The following is a 27,525-nucleotide window of genomic DNA, read 5'->3' on the forward strand; positions in this document are numbered from 1 at the left end:
CTTTTTTTATTTTTTAAAGCTACAATCTGACTCAGAGAAATTAGACAGTATGCTTTCTGAACCTCATTAATAATAGTGCTGGTTCTCACAGAACCATGGGAGTGGGGGTGCATATGAAACATTCTGTTCAGTTATGTCTGAACATACATTTTATCTACATGGTATAAGGGCCAAGAAGATTTGTTTCTTGGTGAATGTTTGAACATGTATAAGGTATAAATATACATTGATACTAATAGTGAGAGGGAAAATGATGGCTGGAAGTGGAGTCAGGCACATTTTTAAAAATATCATCTAAGATATATCTTCCTCACATTTTGGCTACACACCCTTTATGCAAGATCTTCTATTTCCTGCCACATCGACCATATTGGAAAAGGATGGCAATGATTACAGGAGGCCCGTGAACTACGTGCTGAAATTAAAAACAAAGGATGTAAACAGGATGCGTAATTAAGACACCACTGAGCCAGACATCATGACTGCTGCATGACATAACACGTATAGCAACATAACATTAGCTGAAGCTAGCTTCCCCTCACTCTCGCTTTGTATCAAGCAGGAACAACTCATACAACAGTCGTAGCCTTCTTCAGATACCCTCTTATAAACTCAAACTTTAGACTGTCTACCAGGTCCAAGAAGATTTGCTTGATCACCAATAAAAAGCATTAAAATCGCAAGTGTAAAAGCACATCTAGAAATATTCATGAAAATTTATCTAAGTAAATACTGCTTTAATGTTTTTTTTTGAGGGGGGGCATGTATAGCTTTACATTTTGATAGTGTTGAACGGTGTGTGTAGCAATACAAGGCAAGCTCATATTGACTTGTTTGTATGTATAAACTATACTGTGGTACTGTAAATGCTCCCTTTACCAAAATCAATTCAAAGATACAAAACAGTCTATTGAAGAGTTTTGCAGCTGGCTTTTGAACCACTTATAAAAGACAACATACAGAAAAAATTAACCCCTATGGCTCTATTAGGAGCAGTATAATAAATGTGCATTTAAAAGATCTATAAACACATATTTATCTGCAAAATGTTCTTGCATAAAACTGTTATTGAAAAGGCTTTCATTTTATCTTTGTGTTATTGTAATTTTATTGAATTGCTTATTCATTCTTTGATATTGTGTTTTAATGGTATTATAAATCTGTTTTATGTCTGATAGGAGCCTCATTGTAAACTGATATAACAGATAATATGGCAATTCACCATAAAAATTCTAAACCAAAAATGCAGATCAGAACGCAAAGAAGCACTTTAATTCATTCTGGGTTTCTTTTCATTTTATTTTTTAATTATTTTTCATGTGCTGGTTGCCATCTGTTGATAAAGTATGGTTGTACAAAACTCACAGTACTACACAATGGGAACTTTTGTACAATTCTATTCATAAAAAAATCCAACAGTATAAAAGCATTGCACCTCCCCAGACTGAAGATCATTAGCTGGTTCATTGTATAAACTGATTTAAATTAGTCACATTTGGAACTAAATCTTTTTTTTTTATTATTATTATTTTGGGTAATTTTTCAGAATCATGAATAATAGAACAAAAATCCACCTTCTACAATGTGTCCTATTATTCTTATTCTTTTATTAAAAACAATGAAAAACAATTATGATAAAAGATGTTATCAACATATAGAGCAATTATGTCATAAACCAACTACAGCTCAGAAACTTAGCAGGAAGTTCATGCAATAGAAGTATGTAAGCCTGCCAAATCTAAATAATAAAAACTCTATTAACAGAAGCCTATTATGACAAAAAGTGTACGACTTGGCCAGCACTATTCTGACAAATGTCCAATCCTGTAAGTACAGCTCAAATTTGAAAATGTGTTAGGAACTTTATAGCTTACTTGCAGTACTTCACAGCTCTCACTGACAATTACGCTCCCTCTCCTCCTTCCCATGCAGTAGAACATATCTGAATGTAACTTTTCTTTACAACTTGTATTTAGTTTGGGTTAATCTTCTGACCTGAAAACAGAGTTGTTTCACTTGATAACATACTGATACTTCTCTTAGGAATGAGGATAAATATTAAAGATAATTAAAAATAAATATATTCTGTGGACATTTTCTTGCTGGAAATAAGGTAGTAACATGTCACAGAAGTAATAAATTATTAAAAATTAAAAACAAAAAACACACCTATTGAAGGTCAATGACTTAGCTGCATGCTTATACACACACGTTTTCACATGATTTCTAAAAGTAACGAATCGTGCTGTCATTAAAAGCAATACCACTGTTAAAACAACAGAAAAATCTTGTGTCCACAAATATTAAAATCATTTAGTTTTCTTAATAGTTTTATAAAGGAAACAATTATTTACCGTAACGTTTTTCTAGGCTTCACTTGATTTTTTTTTTGAAGGTTTATATACCTATTTGTATCACTGAAGTTTTAGAACAAACTAAAAAAAAACCAAGGAGATTTAACACTGAAAGTTGACCAGCATCAAAGTACATGCTGAACTATGATCTACCTAAAGTCTTAGTGAGAGATTAGTGACTCTTGCGATATCCAAGCACAAATAAGATGAGAGTTCAGGGCAGTCTCATGTCTGAGCACTAAACTTACTTATTTCAGTATGAATCATAACCCACTCTTGATATAAAACAAGTATCGAACCCTTGAACCTGCTCTTAGGAAAAACAAAGGGCACTTAAATATGCTGCATGCAAAGCTGAAGGCTGCACACATATGTGCTAGTGCATTAGTCACTTATACAAGATACATACCAGTACCAATGCAAGCCTCGCAATTGACGTGGCTTTTTATATTACCAAAAGGTTTTGTAAAGAGAAAGGAACAAAAGGAAATATTGGAATCACAGAAGAGTATTTAGAGAGCTGTGACAGGCCACTAAATATGCGTGTCTAAAATTCTTAAAATATGCATTTTGTAAAGCTGTGTTTAAGTACTTTTTAAAAGCATGGACCCATGCGTTGGTACGTTATTTCAAAACAGCATGGGCCTTTGGATATTTTTTGGTTAGAGTGCACATGGAAGGGGATTTCAGGCTGGACGATACTGAACTAATAAAGCATTAATATAAATATGTTTACAGATGACACACAAACACTTCTTAAAGGCAAATAATGCCTTCCCTTTTCCCTGCTCATAGGTTCCCAGGTTGTGACCGCAGCGAACTAGTGCACAGGAAGGATGCAAAGAAGAAGGAAGCTGACACATGGTTCCATAGTGCACAGCTTCACTTGGATTCCCTGCATAAGTCCACAAGATGTAGCACTGGTCCTACATGGGTCCTACATTGAGTAAGAAATGGGCACAGGGCCAAGCGATCTGCACTTATGTGAAGCCATTCTCCCTTACACACACACACACAAGCACAGGAATTGTACAAATTACTACTCCAAGGCTACAAAAGTAGCTGTAGAGCAACTCCATAGCTTGGAAACGAAGAGTCCTCACTTCCCACAGATCTCCTCAGTGCACGGCCCAGTTTCTCAGGCTGTAAACTGAGGAAAAGACTGAGCCCAAAATGCACAATATTGATCCAATCGGTAGATTTACAGCATTACAGCCTATTATAAAAATACCTATTCAGTTAGTATTTATGAGCCTGAACTGGTAGTTGTTCCAGTTGCATAACTCCCACTGAAGTCAATGGAAGTTTTGAACACTGCAGGAGAAGGCACTAAAATGTGAACTGTCGACCCACATAACTGCAGGAATATTTCATAGATATTAAAGGCAATCACATACAGTAATAACAAGAGCAAACATCCAGGCAACCTACGTAACATCACTATCTCTGATGATATATCACACGGTAGCTTCATTCAACTTAATGTAATACGTTACAAAGGAAACACAGACGTTACCATTAGTCAACATGGTACTGGACAGACAAGTGTCTCTACACAGTTCAGAATGCAAACAGGTTCCTTTATAAGCCCTAGCTTTTAATCCCCCAGAAACATGACTAGCAATGCTGGTTTGGCTAGGAAAACACTGACCTTGAGCTGAAGGGAACTGGAAAGTTTCTGCGAAGTATTGGTCAAACCATATTTGAATTGCAGGTCACTAAGCAAAACAACCAAGCTTGAAATGCTGACTTGGGGGGTGATGTGTGTCCCTCTAGCTGAAAAATGGTTTTATTGATGCGTCTTCAAACTCTCCCCAGAGTAAGGTCTCCTCAAAACCTCAAGCACATACTTGAGAAGAAATGAGCCATCATTAAGCAAAAGTTGTTAATGACTCTTGTATCTAATTGTAATGGATAGTAAGTGAATTAAGAGTTTTCTCTTTAATGGCTGGCTGCAATTTAGACGGCAAGGGTCTTGCTATACTTCACCACTGGAAGAAAGGTTTTGTCTCACTTCATCAGGCAAGGGACCATGTTTTGGATGGATTACCTAGCCATTGTGTTGCTCCCTTGTACCAATGGGCATACTGCAGAATATCAACCAACTTGTTTTCTGCCAAGTATGAAAAGAAAGTTGTCAAGTTTCTTTTCAGTTAAAATCATTATAAATTGCCTTAAATATCAGAGCCACTAAGTAGTAGATTCTTAACTGAAGTTTTAACCAGATTTCACTCTGCTTACAACTTTGCTCAGGAAAAATACTTCTATGATAACTTGGTGTCATTTTAATCAATATGTCAAACTTTTTTGGGTCCCTCTAGCTAACAAACAAAACAAAAAAACCCACCTAGCTTGATTGTAAATTTTCAATATTTAGCAGTTAAATGCTACCATATTTTAGAGTTATACAGGATTAGTGGTTATATAGCTACACAGGTTCATCTTATTAATCAAACCTAAAAGATTTATTTACAAAAATCAGCATTGTTATTATTATTTGAATCAGCAGGGCATGTTTCATAAAGTCTACAAGAGTTCTATAAAGTCAGCAGGTCCCAATGGGTAGTTTTTAGAGTCTATGAAGAGAAGCAGAAGAAAAGAAATGGGAACTTTGCGGTTCACTCCAAACCTCGACTGGGCTGTTTGAGGCACTGGGAGTTAGAGGGTTTTGGGTGTCCAAAGCTCTGAAGAGCAAGAAGATTTAGGGGGTATGCAGACCCTATGGGTGTTAAGGAATCCACTCTAAACTCTACACTGCCCCCCTCCCGTTTGAAAAAAATGGGGACAACCAATTGAGCAAAACTTCATTAGCTTTACTCAAAGATTGTTACTGTGAATGTTAAGAAATATTATAATTAACAAAAAAACAAGCATTTAAAAGTATGGAAATAAAGAGTTAAAAGAAAGTTATGGGACGGTATTCAATTGTCCTTACTGTTGACTTCCACACTTTTAAATGTGGAGAGTTGGCTGGCTTTCAACTGTGACTTTTTTGATACATATACTTAGTAGCAACCTTAAAGGGTATTGGGTTCTGTCAATCAGTGCAGAGCATAAACAAAAAAAATCTTTACATTACAGTCTATTGGCCTTCATTAACCTATAGACTGTAATGTAGGGTGACCAGACGTCCCGATTTTATCGGGACTGTCCCGATATTTCCTTGTTTGTCCCGCATCCCGACCGACATGCGGTCGGGACACTGGACAAACAAGGAAATGCCCCGAGCCTAGAGCCCGGAAGTGCTCGCACCCCCCCCCCCACCCCGACTCCGCCCCCTCCTCCCCCGATTGGCTCCCTCCCCGAATCCCCGCCTCTTCCCCGGGCTCACCATTCCCCCTCCCTCCACAAGCGCTGGAGGGAGGCCCGGGAGACTCAGAGGAAGCGTGGGGCCGGGGTGAGTAACAGTCCGGCCTGGCCGTAGGGAGAGGAGGGGGGCGACCCGCGGGACCAGGCGGTGGCTGTTCTCCCCCCCGGGCAGCAGGACTCGGGAGCAGCCACTGCTGCAGCTCCCACTGCCACGGGGGGAGGAAGCGGCCATGGCGCTCCGCGGCTGCAGCTCTGGCGCCCCCGAACCCCCCGAGCCGGGGCCTGCTGCAGGGACCCAGCAGCGCGCACGCTGCGCCCAGCCCCTGGGCAGTGCCGTCTGGGCTGCTGCCCAGCTGGTGCTATCCCGCGGCGGCCCCGGGGCGGAGGCATCGGCAGCCCAGCCCCGTTCGTTCCCCTGCGGGACGGGGGGGCTGGGGCCTGCTACCCCCACTCCGGGGCCGCTGCGGGATTGCACCAGCTGGGCAGCAGCCCAGACGCGACTGGCCAGGGGCTGGGCCCAGCGTGCGCACTGCTGGGTCCCCGCAGCAGGCCCCGGCTCAGGGGGTTCGGGGGCGCCGCAGCCGCCAAGCGCCATGGCCGCTTCCTGCCCCCGCGGCAGTGGGAGCTGCAGCAGTGGCTGCTCCCGAGTCCCGCTGCCCGGGGGGGAGAACAGCCGCCGCCTGGCCCCGCGGGCTGCCCCCCCTCCTCTCCCTACCACCCAACTGGATCCTGCCTGCTCGGGACCAGGCCGGACTGTTACTCACCCCGGCCCCACGCTTCCCCTGAGTCTCCTGGGCCTCCCTCCAGCACTTGCGGAGGAAGGTGTTTTTTTTTTTTTTTTGGCCCCGCCCCCCGCCACGCCCCCCCCCCGCGTCCCGATATTTGTCTTGGGTGATCTGGTCACCCTACTGTAATGGCTCTAAGAGAAACCAGGCCATGGAAGTGTGTCTGTGTCCAGGACTGTTGTCTAGTTCTGATAGGATGGGACTGAGAGTCTGAACTTCCAGGTTCATTCCCCTGCCCTGGATTGACCTGCTGTATCACATCAGCCAATTTACTTCATTTCTCTACCCTTCTGTTTATCCACGTCTAAAATTACTGCAGTATGTATGTAGCTCAGAATGTACACTTTGGGTCAAATTCTCTGCTTGTGTAAAAATGGATACTGCTCCACTGACCTCCATGGAATTTCATCCATTAACACCAACAGCAAATTTGGCTGGCAGTTCATGTTCTGATGCTGAATTAATTAATGAATGCTTGTAAAATGCTTTACGGAGATACGATGCAAGGTGCTATACCAGTGCAAATATCACTAGTATGCTTAGAAACGATGGGTGGTATTTTCAAAGACAAAAAGCCTGCACACTCCTCTTTTGCCCATGGTTGGAAATTTTGTCCCCTATGAAACGGAACACTAGATAGCCATCCTAATTCTTCCATTAAACGAATAAAATTGATAAGCCCACAGAATACATTAGCCACCAGCTAGATTTCAGTTCTAACTTCACACATGCAGGTTTTAGCCTATTTGACTCAATGTTCTCTGTAAGGATCTGGGTTCATTATTTACAGTCATCAATAGTCCATTTAAAGAAACAGCAATTTGGAGTTCTATTTCAATCACTGTTTTGCCCACTGGTTGAAGGAAAAAGTGAAGCGACAGAGAGAGCATGTGCAGAGCTTTATATCTGAGTGATTGTTGTATGTTCTTTCCTTAGCAAGTGTTAGAACTACACTTTACCCAGTCAGCCTTCCTAAAAATAGAGCCTTGACAGCAATGATTAGTGAATTTGCCCGGATATAGTCATAAAAGCCAAGCTTTTTTTGTTTGTTTAAAAAACGACTTTACACATTTTGCTCAAACAATGTGTACAGCAAGACTTGAAACACGATTAGTAAAAAAAATCAGAGCCTGTTTATAAACTATATGAACACAACCATTCATCTTAAACTAGTAAACCTCACCTTCAGTTGTACACTTTGAAGAACTGCCTATTGGATTCTTTTCCTTTTAGGCTGGGATTTTCAAAGGAGTGTAAGGGAGGTGGGAGCCCAAATTCTATTAGATTAACAGGTTTTTGTTTGATTTGAGTTTTGGGGATTCAAATGCTTTGAAAATCCCATCCCTAAACTTTAACGCTTTTCACCCAATTTTAAAATATCTTGTGCCAAGATTCAGCCAAGAATTCATTTTTACAGCCAGGTAATAAACCCCTGATCATGGCAAGAAAACCTTGCAGGAAGTTTTGCTAAGATAATGGGCACTGTCCAAATAGCCTATTTCCTCTTACAGTAGGATGTTATATAAACTGACTGCTTTTCAATATTAAGAAAAATAGGTTAAAATATTTTGAGGGAATTAAATAATTCTGACTAAATTACATTGTAAGCTCTTCAAGGCAGAGAACATGTCTTCCTATGTGTTTGTACAGTGCCTAGCACACTGGGGCCTTTAATCACAGCTGTAATAAATATAAATAACTAGATACACCCCCACACACATAAAAATGTGCTATAACTCTTTCCATCCTCACCTTTCCATCAAGATAAACTACACTAAAGGAAAAATTAATACAAAATAAAATTGAAATAATAAATCCTGTTAGATTCTGTGTAAAGTACAATATGTTATCACACAGCATTTTCTATACGGAATCCATCATATCTCTTTTGGATACTGTAGGTTCAGAGTAATCTGAAGAAGTAGAGACACAGGATCAAGTTTAGTAAGCAAATGCATTATTTGTGTTTGGTGAAAGGTATAGTGTACAACTCATTTAGGATATCATGAAGAAAGTAAATCCCTGGAGACATGTACACACAAATCCCAGATAAATGAGTTGATTTTGACATTTTAGTGCCTGGGAAAGTGAAGAAATCACAGTTATTTTTCTCAGAGGAACATTTAGGAAAATGCTGATGAGATGTCCCAAAACATTACCACAATATCATCAATCACATTTTTAAAAAAATGTTAACTACTTCATAATCCTTAAACATTATTTACACAAAGCACAAAAGAATATTTCTAGCATCACCGACTGTGCTGCATGCTATACACAGATACCTTTACAACATTTGTTTTGCAGTAGCTGCACAGGGGTACTGCAGCTGTGACATTTCTTATTAGACGCATCCTTCTATACCTGTAATAAGAGCAGGTTCAGATAGATCAAATTATATACCAGCAGTTAAGGTATTTAAGTCATGAGACATAATCACTAAAGAAAGTAAAGCCTCTGGTATATGGAGGAAAAGAAAAAGAACGTGAAGTTCTCTGGTCTTTGCAAAACATCTATCTAGAATGTAACAATTGTTACATTTATATTTTCTTTCTTGTTAAGATCCTTTGCTGGGAGTGGAGTTCATAATACAGGACCAAGTCCAGCACTGCCAAGGATAACTGAAATGCAAACTTGTTTATATTCCTCCCTGAAAATGCAACATGGTGCTCTTTACACTAATACATACGTACAGATGACACGTCTAGTATTTTTAAATCCTCACGATATCTTAACTGAATATCATTCTTATATTATTTAACTTTAAGCTAAAATGTGGGCAACACACCCCTCCAAAACACACACATTTTCAATCCTATTGCAATGTACTATACAGAAAAACTAGCACATAGTATAGACATTAAATTAAGAGTAGTTTTTGCAACAAGATTTGTTCCTTAATAGTATCAGTGCTTTGGCCAGGTTTACTGTAAACATTGACAGTGTATGTAATCACTATAAATCAAAACTGTATGACACTCTGAATAGTTTACATGGTATAATTACAAAGAAGGCTAAAATACTTGTTGTAATATTTTTTGAGAAACTAACCTGGCAACATGTCCCAGTGTATGAAATCAAGCATCTGCATTATTTGATCTAATGCTATAAAAACATGAAAGTTGGAGCACCTGTGAGAGAGTGAAAAAAATGGAACACAAAAATATCTTTTAATTAAATATATTAATGGTAAATAGTATTCCAGCACGGGAATTTTTAATTTATTAAAAATTTTTGTTGAAGTCCAAATATATACTCAAGTAACTGTCAACTATTTCAATATGTACTCAGGTAACTTATTTTATTTGCTTTCTAAGTTATTTGCTCCCTGACGGTTTTAGCCATCATACATGCAATCAGCAACCAGGTAATCTTACTCAAAGCAAAGCAAATATTCCCGTCCACACTTGTAAAGAAAAAGAAAGGAAGGAGGACCAGGAAGGCCTCATAACCAGCAGCTTAATGACATGTCCCCACCAAATATGAGGGAGGCCCATTCTGAGCACACACCACACAGCAGAAGAGCACTGGATCTCAGGGAGCATGTCAGGCCTCAGAAGGAAGCAAGCTGAAGGAGCCACTCTACGGGACAAGCTTCTGCCACACTTGGCTGATCTCCAGCTGCAAACCCACATGAAGCAATGCTGGTTGAACCTGCATTAAATCGCCCCCATGGCCTCTCTGTATCCTCATTGAGAAAAGGACTGCAGTACAGAGCATGGATAAGGCTGAGACAGCCAACGAAAGCATGCCTAGGTGGCCTGGCAAGCAGAAAATCTCAAGTGATGCCTAGTTTCCCTTCAGATCTTCAGGCTCTGAGGGTCTGGAAGACAGTTTTCTGTTCCTGACCTCTGAGGCTGCAAACACCTCCCACATAGACTCTGCGTGCACAGTTTTTAAAGCAGTGTTCGCCACATTCCTTGTTTTTCATGGGACAGGAGAGAAGCACTTAACCCAGACTATCAACAGAATAGATTAAACAGCTATCTAGTGTATGTTAGCATTGTAACCTACATTTTTGAAGTGACAAATTATGTGAGGAAAGACTAACTAGCACAAGTATAGCATTATGGTAACGAGAACAACCTTTGCTATGTCTCCACTGACTCATTGAGAAAGTGCGTGTTTCTTTAATGTTTATAGGTCAAGTTTAAAAATAAAGATTAGAGTTAAACTGAAGAGGTGGAAAAAATGAGAAAAATATAAAAAACTTTTTAAAAAATAGGAAAAAACGCTGGGTAAGGAACTACCACTGTGGAAGTGAATGTTGGATAAACACTGAGAATTTAGGAAACCTATTGTTTAATGTGCTGGTTTCACAGATCCATAGGTACTGTGCATTCTGTGCCACACATTCCAACAACAAGCTGATACATTTGCTCTCTGATCATTATAGAATTTGACAACATCATTTGAGAACTTTACTTACTAAGATATCAATAATTAAATGCTTTCAGTTCACACTTTGTTCTTGAGGATACTGGCTATTTATCTCTGTCCTTTATGGAAGCTAATGGCATAATGGGCAAAACATCAAGAATAATTAAGAAAAAACGTTGGTATAAACTCCATCGGAAGAAATATAACTTTTGTGCACGGCTCCTGCTTGAAAACTCACATCCTGCACTTAGTTTCAAAATTAAGGAAAGATATCCCTTCCTGATAACTTTTAACTGTACTCTATGTTTAGAGAACACGGTACATACTGTAATTAACGATTTAATAGCCACTAAGTGTACTCGCACTTTCTTGTTAAAATAATAGCTGGCTGAAACAGCAGTAGCCCATTACAGAAAGCACTTCTCTCCTTTGTCAATTTCTTTAGAAATGGTCCCAGTAACACTGTACTGCTAGAAGTGGCAAGACTTGATTTGCAGTAAAGGTACTGTACACTAGACACATAACAATACAGAATATTCTATAGCTAAAACTATACAATCCAAGTAGATTTTCTACTGTACTGATCAAGCCCAATTCTGGGAGGTGCTGAGTCTCCTCTGGGGGATTCAGAGTACCCACAAAGACAACAATTACTATGCTACTAACATCTTGATACAGTCATGGTGATAAACCAAGACAAAACAGATTAATTTGGCTAAGCAGTGGCTGCAGCTTTATAAATGTGATTAATAAACTGGCAACCCCTCAACATATCTGGCCTGTCCCCAGAAGATCCACTACAGCCCCCCAGTATATTCCATATAGCAAGCCTATTAGGCCACAAGATGAGAAAGCATTGCCATGCATCCCAATCAAAAGGGATACAGCCCCAAAAACTGAAATCCAAGAGTCACTGAAATGTAGGGTTGGAAGAGACCTCCAGAAGTCATCAAGTCCAATCCCCTGCACTGCAGCAGGATCAAATAAAACTAGACCATCCCTGACAGGTGTTTGTATAACCTGTTCTTAAAAATCTCCGATGATGGGGATTCTACAACCTCCTTTGGAAGTCTATTAAAGAGCTTATAGTTAGAAAGTTTTTCCTGATATCTAACCTAACTTGCCCTTTGCTGCAGATTGAGCCCCTTATTTCTTGTTCTACCTTCAGTGGACATGGAGAACAATTGAACACCCTCCTCTGTACAAGAGCCCTTAACATAGCTGAAGACAGATCAGGTTCTCCCTCAAGACTAACATGCAGGTTTTTTAACCTTTCCTCATAGGTCAGGTTTTCTAACTTTTTATCAATTTTGTTGCTCTCCTCTGGACTCTCTCCAATTTGTCCACATCTTTCCTAAAGTGTGGCACCCAGAACTGGACACAGTACTCCAGCAAAGGCCTCACCAATGCCAGCTACAGCAGGACAATTACCTCCCATGTCTTACATATGACATTTCTGTTGTTATACCCCAGAATGATATTAGCCTTTATCGCAATCACATCCCACTGTTCACTCATATTCAATTTGTGATACACTATAACCTGTTTTCTCTACATTGACAACCCTACTCCCTTAAATCTGTGGCCCAAAGTAGGAGTCCATCCCTACATCTAAAACCCACCCAGCATTCTAAGTATTGCTCAATCCCCACTCTATGCTCAAGTTTGAGGTAAAATACAAGATGAATGAACGTACAAAAAAGGAGACTACAATCCCCATAGGACAGAAACTGATAATAAAATAATAATAATAATAATAATAGTTCCCCAGGCACTAATCCATGGGAATCCCAACCACATAACAGACATAGTTTGCAGCACAGTACTCCCACAGTTGCTCCAGAGTATTAATGGAGAAGACAAAAGTCATCCCACAAGGCTAATCACAACCATGGGCAAAACATTCCTTCCACATCATAAAACTGGTAATCAGCAAGAGCCCTAACCCTTCCAAAAAGTACCCCTGCAACACACAACTGTACCCACCTGCAGTGTCATGTCCTAAGCAAGCTGCACCTGAAATCTATGGCATAGGACAGCATTCCTCCTCTGAGCTATACTATAAACCCCAGGCATAGAGTACAGAAGAGAACATAGTCAGTCTAAGGGCAAGAGGGTTACAAACCCTCCAGGCACATAATCTCATGCTACCACACCACCTATCCTTGCAGAATACGTGGAGCCAATCACAGGGTCAGCATATAATTTAAACCCCAGGCTATCCCCCAATACTGAGAGCCTGCCAAAGTGTGATTCCCATTCAAGGGTGGATGTGAATTGGAGAGACTTGAGGCTTTAAAGTGCTATCAATAATAAGAAGCTAACTGTTGCCTGACCTCTGGAAAATGGCTCCCTTTCAGATAAGCAGTTGCACATAACTGCATATCCCTCCTTTCAAAAAGCATAATCCTATCACAATTTAAGCAGAAGTAGTTTTCAATTCCTATTCATCAATGGTTTCACTCAGTGTTCAAGTTGGTGGCAAAGTTCTTACAAAAATGATATTAGCTCCACAAATGTTTATCTTTAATCTACAAATAACTACATTTGGAGAAAATGAAATGCTGCCTTTTCATCATTAAATTATGCAAGACTTGCAATCTTCATGAGTAAATTTATTGCAATGAAAATGGACATCTTTGTATGAATTACAAAGGACTGGGTAATCTGAAGTAGAAATAAGCCACCAAAAACTTAAGGAAGAAATATTACAGGAACCAGTATGTCAACCCTAATTGTGTAATTATTTTTTGGCGTGGTCATATAAACTAGAAGCAAGAACCAAGAGACAATGGTAATTTCTTACTGCTGAAATGAAGGTGTCAAACTGTCTCATGTGTTCTGTGTGTTCTAAGCTAAAGTTTACATTTATATCATGTTACTTCAATTACAATCTTAAGAGAGACTTGAATACTTTAGCAACATTAGGCCAGCATTCAATGTCATTAAATGTTAAACGTACACTAGCAGTTGCTTGTGTCAATAAGTTTTTGTATATGTGCTTGTTGAAATTCCAGTGTGTGTACTGTGCTGACTGAAAAGGAAAAGTGATCTTTTGATTCAAACCCTGAATTTTTTTTTTTTTTTTTACACTTCAATCTCCACCTCTCCATCCCCAAAAAGACATGTACAGCAGCAGTGGACAAACTCCTAACATTGGGGCGAGGCAGAGAGTTACCTCTATTCTGACACTTAGGGGAGCACTTTTTATGTGAGGAACTTAAAGAGCTTTAAGTATGTCAAATCAATTAAGCATCAATGGCAATGTGAAGTACAGTACGCATAGTAATCAGTATGGGTCTGATTCTGCCAATGTTGCTCATATTAAGTAATACCTTCACACCCAAGATAGTCCAACTGAAAGGTACTATTCAACATGGGTAAGGGCTGCAGAATTGATGTGGTGTGGTGTGATGTGGCAGGGAAAAAAACTCAAAAATCCTCCCCTTTTTCCCTGCTTTAACATCTAGACTATACTGTCTTCCTTATTCTCATGGACTAAAGGTAGGTAGATGTATCTGTACCATTCCCCTACCATCCACTAAGACAAGTCATTAACTGTCTTTTTCAAAAGCAGCCCAAAGCAATCTTTATGCTACTACACATTATTGTCACTTCATTTTATAACTTATTTGTTTTCATTTCTTCAATTTCTCTCTTGTGGGATTGAGTCCTTTGGTACGGTACTGACAGATGTGACTGTTAGAAGTGCAAACTTTCTTCCTTGGCAGACAGAAATCAATGAAACAAAGACCACTTTACAGTAAATAATCAGAACAGAGTATGTAAGAGAAACAAATGATACAAATAGCAGTTGAGTGTCTACAGAATGAATATGTATATGTGTGTGTGTTCAAAGCCACAAATGTACTTTGTGGATCATCCAAAATGACTGCTGATTAAACCTTTATTCTGTGCAACATTATCATATGTTTTTATCCATGCCACATAGTTTTTTTTTCCCTGTAACATATTTTAGGAATGTTTTAAAGAGTTTTCAAACATTTTATTGGGACTATTTCTTGCAACCCTCCACCAGTAACATGGCCTGAGATACCATAAGTCTAAGTATATCCAGGCTCAGAGTAGGAGAAAATGCAAAAAAACACCCTTCAAAAATTACATGATATAGCTTTCTACACAAACAAATGTTAAGTCTAATTTATTAGTCCTCTTCAAGGATAGAATCAAGTGCTGAGAGCCTCTCCTTTCCAGTAATATAAAACTCCTGTCTCTTTCCCTACAAGAATGTAAAATTACATACTTTAAAGCTATGATACTTTTGTATTTAAAAACACCATTTCTGGCCCAGAATTGGTTGGGTTTTTTTTGCCATGTCCTGGACCTCAAATATGTATAATTTAGGGGGAAATTCCATACTAAGGGGGAAAAGGAAGGAACTTTTCCATGACAAGTTGTTATAAAATGACAGCTGTTTGAAGCTGTTCAGGGGTTAGAATGTTAGAACAACTCCCAGGGAGACAGCAGACAATGGATTATAGGTACTTAATAAATTACACAGGCATGTGATAAAGAAGTTATCACATAGATATCACAACCACATCTGCATACACTATCTCTGTGTATACACAGATAGCTAGCTCTATAAAAAAAATTAATCACACATTCTGTACAGAAGAGGAGAATTGCCATTTGTAAATTTCCCAAGAAACTGTATTTGACAGGATAGGACCAAATCCTGCTCATTGTAGTCCATGGGTGAAGTCCCACTTAAGTCAGCGAGGTGAGTCTTGAATAAGGGCTGTAAGATTTGTCCACAAAATGTACAGTTGATTGAGTAGACTAACCAATTATATAAAGAATATCACCTTTATATTTCCTGACATTGTCTAGAAGTATTAGAATATGCCATATTTAATTTATAAATATATATTTAATGTATTAAAATGTCATTTATGATTTTCTGCATATATCTAAAAAAGATTGTATCCATACATGTCTGAAGGACATTGATTCCCTTATTGTTTGACTTGATACATAGTTATATTTGATTAAAATATAGTAATTACAAAAATCTTGAAGACAAATTTTAAACTGAGATTATACATAGAATAACTACTGACATAAATGGGAGCCACATGCACAAAGATCCAAGACCAAAATTTGGCCCATTTTTCCTAGCTTCCTCAATCTCTAGTTTAGGATATGAGTAATTGCAACAACTGTAACATTAACTATTTTGGCTTTCCTTAGACTTGTTTCTCCTTTACTTCCTCTCAAAGAGCTTTCAGAAGTGTTTTTTTTTTCTTGTTTGTTTTTGTTTTAATTTAGAAACATCCTTCTTTGATTGTAAAAAGAGTATTTCTCTCTGCAGCTGCTTTACCTCCACTAGAGTTTTTGGTTTTAAAAACTTGCAAAACAAGCTATTTCCCTGAGCAGCTGTCCCTGCCTGACGTGCAAGTTCCTTACCCTAAATAGTTCAATGTCTGCCAAATGACTAATTGTGGGGGAGATACTTTCAATGATGTAAAAGGTTACACATATATGTGAAAGCAAGAAAATACGAAGTTAAATCATAAACGCTGCCTTTAATGATCATCACTGACATGTCATTGTTCATCTTCAAAATTTTACATGTAAACATTAATCTTCACAGTACCCCGGTGAGGTACGGTAATTACCTCCATTTTACAGATCGGAAATTGAGGCACAGAAAGATTTTGTGACTTGCCTGTGATGCCACAGAGAACTCAGGAATTCCTAGCTCCCAGTCTTGTGCTCAGATCCCTAAACCACACTTCGCTCCTAAACCCAGAGTCACACATGGTCCCCTAAAGATATCAAAACCGGTATCGTCACACTGGACACGAGACCTTGAAAGTACAATTACTTTAAGCCCTGCTTCCAACAATAAGCTCTGCAGTTGCAAGTTTCACAGGCACATAAGGTTGGCTCTGATTCAAGCTACCTTGTGCAGCACATATAATCAAATCCCTTCAGTGCTCCGGTATAATGGAATGGATGCATACCGAAGCTGTATTTTGCAAATGCCCTTGATTTTGTGGGTTAAAGACAAATCTTTAATATTATTTGAATGAAATTTTTTTGATTCCATTTATTTTCCCTCATGATAACAACAGTAAAAAGGAAAGCAAAACGTGACTGACATGTTGTGTGATCCTAGTCTCATTTGGACATGACATACAAACAGACCCATTAACATTTAGCTGAAAATTCTAAACATACTGGAAATTCGTATTATTAATAGCACAACGATATTCTGGGTGTTCATAACATGAAATGTGTTTATGATGTATTTGGGGAACATTTTCATATCAGGGTCTATGAAAGTGAAAATAGCTTAGGAAAGGTTTACATTCCTGTTTAGAGAGAAATATATATTATATGGTATACTGGTATGTATTCCTTGCATACTCTGCATCATAAGCTATTACAATGTATGCTGGAATCATCATTAGTACAGTATAGGATCTGCAGTACAGTATAGTATCCTGCAGCCAGTCTATGCAGAGAGCTCTCCTTGAATTCAACATAAATGCCAGATGGGAAGCAGCTCCAGGAGTGGGCCAATGGTCCAAATTCAGAGGTGATACATGAAGAAATCTCACTTGGGCTAACATACACTTTATTCCAACACCATTTACATCAGGTTACTTAAATTCCCTTGGACCATGGTCCCCCCTCCCTCCTCAGATGCAGCTTAGACTCCTGAATTTGGCCCTGTGTTTGCAAGTTTCGGATCCATACAAACAAAAACATAGGAATTTGTTTGCATAATCATTTTTACTATGTATGCAGTACAGCTTTATTTCAGCTTCAAAATATCAGCTATTTTATTTCAGTGGTTTTGTCTGTGGAATGGTTACCTGCAAAAATTCATTTTAAAATAGATTAAAAACAAGACCATGTTAAAAACCAAAGTCTAAAAATTAAAAACTTTTTTGTGTGAATTTGCAACTTAAGAAATATTTAAAATAAACACACAAAACTTACAAATACTGCTATGCTAAGCCAAACAATGTGACATTTCAAATACTAGAGAACTATACAACTGAATCACAAACATCTCCAAAGAGGATTTTATAACAGAATTGCTGACAGACCAGGGATGCTGTAAGGAGTCATGGCTATAACAAAGCTTTAAGGAAAATATATATTTAAAATATTCTCATGTCATATAATTTGTGATTTTTGGTTCACTGTCAAATTAATAAGAGCATCTTTTTTATTTTTCATAGCTTGTAATAGCTTATTCATCTTTTTCTGGTTTTGTCACTGATATTTCATGTCTGCCTTGATCTTATTTTTAATCTAATTTACATACATACAAGCACCAAAAGACAATCATGATAATAATAATACACAGTGTTGTATGGCTAAAATGTGACTTGAAACTTCAAGACTGCAGCTGTAATTGATGCTCTGTCTTTGCTTGCTGTGTTTTGTCATAATGAACAGAATTAAAAACCCTGATGAAGATGCCTTTTCAGAAAATGTCATCTATGTACACAGATATTAAAAAAATACAAATAGTTTTAGGACACCTATCTTGTTGCTGTGTTACCCACCACACTGCTCCCAAATATATCAAGTACAGAGCATCCAGAACACAACTACCTATGAGACTGGGAGCTGTACCTGGTCTGTCCAGATGTTCTATTGATTTTAATAGAATGTCCATTTTAAATAGCAATGCAGGAGAATCCATGGGGGAAAAGCAAACTGCAGAAAAATTACAAATGAACTAGGGTGCTTTTGCTGAACTCCATTTCTAAAAGAAATATGAGAAGTAACCTTGGCATCTATAAAACTATACCCTTCCTTTCATTTTCTCCAGAAATAGTAAGAAGGCAAAGAGCATGTTTCCATACAAAGAATGCATAAAATCACTGATTCAGCACAAAATTATCTTCATATGATAAGAACATCTGTAGTGTTCCAATGCTACAGTCTAAACATTGGGCAACAGGCCTTGCTCCTTCACTTCTCAGTGATAATGTGTGATATGTGCCTCCTGACAATACCATCATTATAAACTTTATTATTACATTTGGTATTTCATGGTACGTCTGGCAACAGATTACTGAGATACAGCACAGTATATAGTGCTCCCACACATTTCAGGGCAATTTGCTGAATTCCAGTATAACCTAACTACTTAATGTTTCTGGAATGTGTAAACACTATTAACTGCTAAAAACCCTGTATCAACATTTCAGAAATAACCATTAAATAAGTTGGCTGCTAACAGTTAAGGGAGAATTTGATTTATTGAATAAAGTATTGTCACGGGACGAAAAATCAAGATCAAATTTTTAGGGAGACTTGACATATTACCTATACCCCGTGTAATTTTGTGCTAAAACATTAAGGATGAAGAGTGCATTTTTGGAATAGAATCAACCGCCAAATTTGCACAATGCCATTATCTATCAAGATAGATTCTTGATTGTGATAATACTTTCAATTTATAAACTAATACAATAAAATTACTGGTATTAATAAAACATCTTTGACACCACATTACTAATTGCATAGCCACTGTGAAACAAATTATAATTGTAAACCTGAGAGAATGCCAACATGGAAAATGCTATGTTCTGACTCATTAGCAACATACATCTTGCCAGAAAAAAGGACTGCTAAGCACATAGGGACATATTTTCAAACATAGTTATGCACCTAAAGATGCAGGTAGACACCGAGGGGGATTTTCAAAAGAACCCAGGCACCTGATTTAGGTACCTGGGCATTCTGAAAATCCCAGTAGGCGCCCCTCTGCATCTTCAGATGTCCAAATACTTTAAAAAACTGGCCCCTAGATAATACAGTGATGGGCACTCTACAAATCCCACAGGTAGACAGTATGTAAGACAAAGTTTAAAAATATTCTCTATCTTGTGATCTTTTCCAGCCTCATTCCTAGAGTTGAGACCATGGGCCTGATCCAAAGTCATTGGCGTCAGTGAAAGGCTCCTATGGACTTCAAATGGGCTTTGGCTTGGGTCTTGTAAGAGAAGCCAACAATGGTACCAATTCCCTCTCTATTTACTCCCAATGATAGCCTACAGCAGCACTGCTGACTTCAAACCCCTGCCGCTAGCAACAAGCAGCGAACTTGCTCTGTGTACTGGCTAAATGTGAAAAAAATTTCCCCCCAAAAACAAACAAAAAAACAAAACCCCTATTTCTTAATTCACAACAGCAATAAGGATATTCAGGGCGGTCCCAACAATAATAACCAAGTTTATTTTGACCCATATCTGGCTAATGTTAGTCCATATCACTTAAAATATTAACTCTTTATGATCCATGGCCCTAGTATGCTTGGGGCTTTGTTGACTAATGTAAATCTAATAGTATTTCCTACAGTGATAGGGCATGTAGTTCACATAAGCAATTCTCAAACAGCAGCCCACTGAGTACTTGCTGGTGGGTCTGCAGAGAGCCAGACTGTCACATGATATTGGCTCTCTGCCTTGCTTTCAGCAGCTACCAAAAAAAAAAAAAAAAAAAAATCAAATACTTTCCTACTATTACTTTCCCAGGTAAGCAATTGCTGCAAATGCAACAGGAATGACACAGTATTGCGAATAGGAGAGTCAGGTACTCCTGAGACAACCTCTCGATTAAGTTGTGTTCCACACAGAATAGATTTATATAAGAACACATGGTTGAGACGAGTTCCTCAGGGTGGGAAGCTTGCCCTTTTAATGCCTGTAAAGCAGCGGTTCTCAAACTGTGGGTCGGGACCCCCAAGTGGGTCACGACCATTTTAATGGGGTCGCTGAAGCCGAAGCCCCACCACCTGGGCCAAAACTAAAGCCTGAGGGCTTCTTTACAGCCCCCCTGCCTGGGGCTGAAGCCCTTGGACTTCAGCTTTGGCTCCCCAGCCCAGAATGGTGGGGCTCGAGCTTTGCTCCCCCTCTTCTTCCCCTCTCCCCCTCCCCCCCCCCCCCCCCCCACGCACAAGGGCAGCGGGGCTTGGGCAGGCTTCGGTCCTGTGTTGTGTAGTAATTTTTGTTGTCAGAAGGGGGTTGCGGTACAATGAATTTTGAGAACCCCTGCTGTAAAGCACTGTGTACATCAATGGTGATATGGACTATAGTAGTCACTACTTATACATGGTCTTATGCATTAAAGATCCTGTAAGAATTTTTTTGTTGAACACATGCTACAAGCCTTGGGGTGCTCAAGAGGTAAATTAATTATTATGATTTATTTACTTATCTGTATTGTGGACCCCACTGAGCTAGGCATTGTTCAAACACAGAACAAAAATGCAGTCCAGTACCAATTGGATTAAGCAATGCAACCCAACTATACTTTTTATGAAGAATCCATCTACACATTTTTGAACTTTGCTAGTAGGCAGAACTATGGTTCTGTCCTGCATTTTTAACAATTTTTATCAATAATCAGTAAATTTATCTCACAAAATTCTTCTGCCATCTACAAATAAAAAGTTCTTGACTCTACCCTGATGCAAACAAGTACATTTTTGTTAGCTGAAAACTACGACCACTGAACATGTCAAGTAATGAAAGATGTTTTCCTCTGAGAGATGTTAAATACTTAGCTTCTTTCACAAGGAATGAGTATACAAGTTTCAAAATGACAATAACTTTGTTTTGTAATTTATTTATTGCTTAATCATAAAGACCAGATTGAGGTTTTGAGTCACACAAATTTGTGTTGCACACTCCTAAGAACAAGAATGTGCTGTAAAATGTTGTCTTCTTTTCCTTCACACAGCTGATTATAAGCTTGTCCTACTGCTTATTCAGCTGGCCATCACAATATGAAATGCAGTCACATAGTAAGATTTCACTACTTCTAGACTATTTTATAGAGAAATTACACTAAATAATATAGATAGGAACGATTTTATTGCAGTCCGGGGGTGGGGAGGAAACTGGGTATGCTGGGTACATTTCACCATATAAAAAACATTCACACTCTCCCCCTGCTGTTTCAGATTCTATTTCCTACTACTTTTCAAATACTTTGGAAAAAAAAAGTTAAAACAAGTCAGAACCAGTTAGTCCACACTTGTTTATCTTTATGTCTCTCTATCCTATCCATAATGTAACCAATACTGTATTATTATGCACAAATTATCTAACTAATTAAATTAGTATAGTGATTGCAAAGTGCTTTTGGATTAGCGAGATCTGACAGGACGGAAAGCAAGTTGTGTGTTTAAAAATAAACAATTGTTTTAAGGGCTGATGAGTGAATAAGGCTGATATATGGATTCAGATAATTTATATTTTAGGGACCTAATAGTCGGCTATTAAGGCCCTTAAATATCAGCCTATTTTCTCCTCCAAGGCTCTAGGCTTCTCTTCTCACAAGACCCTCCCAGCCAGACTCTGACACCTCTGCTCTCCACAAAAGTCTCTTTTGCACCACCCTATCTTGAAGTCTACATGGGGTTGGGGGAGCCACCTGGTGGCTTAAAACTATTCCATTATTCTGTGGCTTCAAGGCCATCTGCCTTTCTCCCTGGATCTTCAGGTTGCCTGAGGTGGCTGTCTTCCACCTAGTACAGCAGACCCACTGCCTTTCACACCCATCATTCCAGAAACAGTGTCCCAGAAAGCCTCTGCTGGAGACACCCAATTTCATAGAAATGAGGCAGGAAATTCTCCTGTCTGCAGCAGACTGAGCCTGGAGTACAAATATTGCTCCCCCAGTCTCCCTTGTGCAATAGCTAAGGAAATTACTCAGGGAAGCCTAGACATTTCCCAAACTCGAAGTTCAGTCAGCAGAGGTTTTCTTCACCACGCTGTTGACAAACTGCAGCGTGAACAGAAATATTCCTGCATCACTGAAGCATCTTTCAGGATTGGGAGACTGTGAACCTAACAAGCAGCCTCGTGAGGATTTGAGATGGAGTGGCAACCAAGACAGAGAGAAATGAAAAGAAAGACAGCCTTGAAGGAGTGGAATGAAAGGGTTATCACTCTACCTTGGAAAACTTCTGATAGTGAAAAGAGAGACACTGGGGTCTTTAAGGAAGAGAGAGTCTTCTGAAGAGAGTGGAGAAAGCCCTGGGCCTCAGGTAATGAAGGGTCAGAGGTAGAAGAATACTCAACAGATAAATATAATGCAAGAGACTGGTATATGGCTTGTATATGCCTTATTCAGTTTAGCCATGCACAGTATATAATTCAACCAAGCACACTATGTGTATTTCTTCTAGATATTTTTCCATATATATATCAATGAACATTCAGTAGCTTTAACTGAGACACCACATTTGCTCAGCACAAAGTGAGTTAAATTCTTTATTTATATTGATGTTTATTACATGCTCCTTCTTATGCCCTTTCACTGGCTAAAAAAAACTCACAGCCATCAACAATTACACTAAGCCTCTAAAATCTGATTGTCTCTTCATCTGTAAAGTTGTTAAATGTTTGATGCACTTTTTCCAACTTTTAAATCCTAACAAAGAAACAAATTAACTCTGTCTCCTGCAAGGCTTAGTTGCTTGTTTATTTTACCTTCCCCAAAAAGCTTTCTTCTTCTGAATACATAAGGTGCTAGAGGGTGTGGTCTGAAGTCAGGAAAATAATTTCCAAAAGCCCAACTATTTTCCATGTGAATCATTAGCTATTGAGAATGGGAATAACTATTTTGCCTTATTTCAAGAACATGCAATATTTCATGAGAATATTAGCCAACATCCTTAGGGAAAAGAATATAGAAAAATTCAGGGAGCAAAGACTGATCTAATTTCCTTCTATAAGCAGAAAGGAGAGTAGACTATCATGGGAAAGTACTTTTGCCTATAATCCGCTAAGAAATCACAACCAGACTAAACAGTAGGTGCCTGTTTTCCAATATGCAGCCATCTATCCATATGTCTCTTATTCAACACTATATTGAAGTTGGCACTATATCCCTCCACTGGGGGGAAATTTGAACTTTGCCACGGATCCCTATCATTAAATAAAACTCTAATCAGCAAACACTACAAAGATATTACTGAGATGTTGGTACATAAGGGGAAAAATTAAAATTTGAATAAAGGGGAAAAGAGTTTTATGACAATTACAGATTGCTTCACATAGTGATGAAGTTCTCATGTTTAAATAATGCACCAAAACATGCTACAAATAGCATTATACATATCACATATAAATCCCATTTGCCTACCACACTCACAGCCAACCTTGTGTTTAGGACGGTAATGGAAGAATAATGTGTCCAACTAAAATGAAAGTACATAGGTAAAAAAAAAAATGTAATTATCCAACTTGGAATTCATGTGCCAGAAAACATCCCAACACTAGGAAAAAGTATGATTGTATTTTTAATGACAAGCAGCACTAACTTTTGTTGTATGTCACGTTCATGATACATCTCAAACCAGTTCTAACACAGATACTGCAATGGTTCAACATATTTTAGTGTGACACTTGTACACACTTTTGGTGAACATTTTCTTTCCTGAGGATCCAATAACTAGAACTGTTAACTGAAGTTACAGGTTTCTTCAAGTCATCCAAGTTAGCTTCAGCTTGAGCTTCCTACCACCAGTGCTGGAAATATTACAATGCTGAATAGGCATTGTAGCCTATATTCAGATGGAACCCTGTCGTGAGCTTGTTTTCGTGTTTTTTGTTTTTAGTGGTGTTCTATTTTCCATTTAAACACTGGACCTGCGTCAAGTGAAACTGGGTGTGAGATACAGACCATGCACAATTAGGAGAAGAGCTGCATCGGTGACACTATTTTTGCCTCCTGCATTAGCTCAGGTTGAACTCAAGGAGTTACATTTCTAGCACAGTGTGCCAGGATTGAGATGTGTAATAATAATATATAGGGTCATGCCCCATTATTTTTAACTCCCAAGATTGGTAAAAGCAGTTAACTGCTTACATCCCTGCATACCATTCAGATAATTGACCCCAACATGTAGAAAATTAAAAGGGTCCTTTTATGCTCCTGACTCCTAAGACTTGAGGTTCTTTTCCAATTTTAGAAGCCCTGCTAGTCTGTGGAAGGACTGTGGGAAAACAAGTATAGTATCCAAAAACAAAAGAGAGAGAGAGAAAGTGGTTGTCAGTTCTGTTTTAATGCTTACTAAATATTAAACTCTAATAATCCAACCTTCATATTTAAACTCCACTACTTTTCACATTTCTCAAAAACAGATTTCCTGGGCTCTAAACATTTGGCAATATATGTACAGTGGGCAAAGTACTATTTCTTGGATAACATATGTATACTATGTATAATAAAACTGTATTCCTGTCTAATACCTGTGGCTTACAGTATTAGGCCTACAAGCTTCCGGCCTTTTGTCTATTACAGTGTTCAATATATGATTCCTTGACTTGCAGACTGAACACAATATGAGCTTTTCCCAACTTCTTTGTGAATACCAGGTCAACGACCCCTTTACATTTTAAAACACAAGCAGTAGGTACCTATGAATATTTGTGTTGGGGCAAACTATTCTGAGCCTACTTTTGTGGCATCTGAGTACCTCTGCACATTGGATTTCTTGACACTGCTTTTTCTATGCTGGTTAAAGAACAATGGTAATATTAGAAGATCTGGTTTGGAAAGGACCTCAGGAGAGAACCTCTTGCTCCAGAAGCTGATTGAAAATTATAAAGTTATTGCCTGGACATCTCTCCCACTGGTTGAGTGAAGTGCAATGTTGCAGACTTGTTGAGGTTTGCTTGCCTTCCTGATGGCAGAACTAGTGTAACCATGATAGTCAATATGAGGGATAGCGTATGAGACAATACACTGCAAAGGTAGCCCAAAATGAAAACGCTGGATGAAAGCTTTAGGACCTTTACTTGGAGAGAGACTAACAGTGTGCTCTAGTCACTGCCAGTGAAGATAGTAATGCTGTAAGAAGCTTAGTGCATGCGTGCAGGAGATTTGTGACAGAAAGTTAGAACTCCATGTCAAGCCTTTCATGCAAACAATAAATATTACTTCTGTTCATAATCAGACTTTTCTCCAGCATCGTCTTTGAATGTTGAACCTTTTTCAATTAATTAAAAACTATGCACTGCAGAGTGCATATTTTATCAGCCCTCAGCTGCTTAAGTGTCTAGAAAAGACCAGGCAGTTTTTCTTTTTCCAGGCAACCCAGAGCAAGTACTTGCAAGGGTCATATCTTTTTAATTATCTTTTCTCTCTTTGATTAATTATTCCGTCTGACAATAGCGTGTTTCTAATGCTATTCACCTGCCTTTGATGATTGACAACTTTTCTGTCTGATTCAAAGCAAACAGCTGCTGCCATGATTGCCTAGCAACCAGGATGTGATGGATGAGCCCCAAAGATGGATGGCTGCAATAAATCATGTCTCCAGCTATAAAACTGAAAAAAGGGATAAGAATAAAAGCGAACAAAAAACAAAACAAGGTTTCTCCCCATGAGTGCACTCAGCTCCTTACCAATTACACCTGAAATGGACTTTGTGTCTATTAATAGCAAAGTTTTCTAATCAGTAAGAATGCAGTGATGCCATTTGTATCAAGGTGTGTTTACAATTGTTCCAGCAAATTGGCACTTGTACTTCAATTACCTACTATGTCGCACAAGTGCAAGGGTAGGAGATCAAAGTTTTTCCTTCTTCTGTAGAAAGCTCTATAGAAAACAATATTTTTTTGTAGTTTCTGTAATGTTGGATTTTAATGAAGTGTATAAATCTGAGTCTTCCTTATTGTTGGGTGCTGAGAAACAATACCAAAAGTAAAATGAAAGGGATTTGTGGAAGGAATAATAAACATCAGATCTCTGCTAAACTTTGTTTAAAAAACTTACACAAAGTTAGTGATAATTTATGAAATGCATGTCATCGTGCTATATATTGTTTATTAGATATTGTTATAACTCTTTCCTACTAAAAAAGCTTTTTGCAATCAAGAAAAAAGTTCATTTGATTCAACAATGATTCAAAAATATTATCTACCTCTACAAACTAACGTAAGCTAAAACTGATTTATTTTAATGAAAAGCTATTGTAGTCTAACTTTTCCTACCATCATTTTTATTTAATTTCTACAGTATGTGCCAAACAAGAAATATTAAATTCAATTAGCAAACTCAAATAAAGTCATACTTGGCACTGATCTTGAACCACTTGCCCCAAATGCTTGTGCATGAATGCATGATTATTTTAGGATTCTATTTTACTCATTTCTGAAACTGCGTTACATTGTTGCACTAAGTACACATTTCATGATAGTCACTGCCTACAGTTCCAAGTGACTCAAGACCTAATTGCTCATACAAGGCTGCATCCTTAATTCTTCCAGCAGGTGGGGGTGTCCTGGTACTAGCAGAAGTACTTCAAAAAAAGTAAGTGCTTACCCTGGCTAAGCATATAGAAAAACCAGCCAGCCTAAGTACCAAGCATCTGGAGGTAAACTCTACAGTTTAAAGACTCCCTGAAATGGGTGGAGAAGGCGGATGGAAGTGAAAATTGTAAACACTGAAATAATTATTTTACTAGAACATGGCTTTCTTCATGGTTGTAGTATCAAAATATAGCCAGTCAGTGAAAGGAAGTTGGATTGTGTTAATCTTTTCACATGCATATTTTAAAGCATATTTTTATACTAGACCTGACAATGTCAGACAATGTTTTACTTTAGCAGCTACAGTCCTGTTTATATTTTAATGTTATGTACAGTATGTAGCTGTGTTCATGCAAAAGCTTGCCTGTATCCTTG

At 38.5% G+C, this 27,525-nt stretch overlaps 1 protein-coding gene across 3 annotated transcripts in view; it reads right to left on the bottom strand.

Moving 5' to 3' along the window:
- TSHZ3 (teashirt zinc finger homeobox 3) overlaps nt 1-27,525 on the bottom strand; it is a 70,972-nt gene that overhangs the window by 30,316 nt on the left and 13,131 nt on the right. The window contains exon 1 of one of the 3 annotated variants that reach the window (XM_042852191.2): nt 9,500-9,574. The exons of the other annotated variants lie outside the window; for them this stretch is intronic. Within the exon in view, the coding sequence (XP_042708125.2) occupies nt 9,500-9,539 (40 nt within the window). The 5' untranslated portion in view covers nt 9,540-9,574. Of the gene's footprint in view, nt 1-9,499; nt 9,575-27,525 lie in introns of those variants that run through there. 3 annotated transcript variants of the gene reach the window in all.

This window comes from Chrysemys picta, chromosome 14, assembly GCF_011386835.1.
Source record: "Chrysemys picta bellii isolate R12L10 chromosome 14, ASM1138683v2, whole genome shotgun sequence".
Lineage (NCBI taxonomy): Eukaryota > Metazoa > Chordata > Testudines > Emydidae > Chrysemys > Chrysemys picta.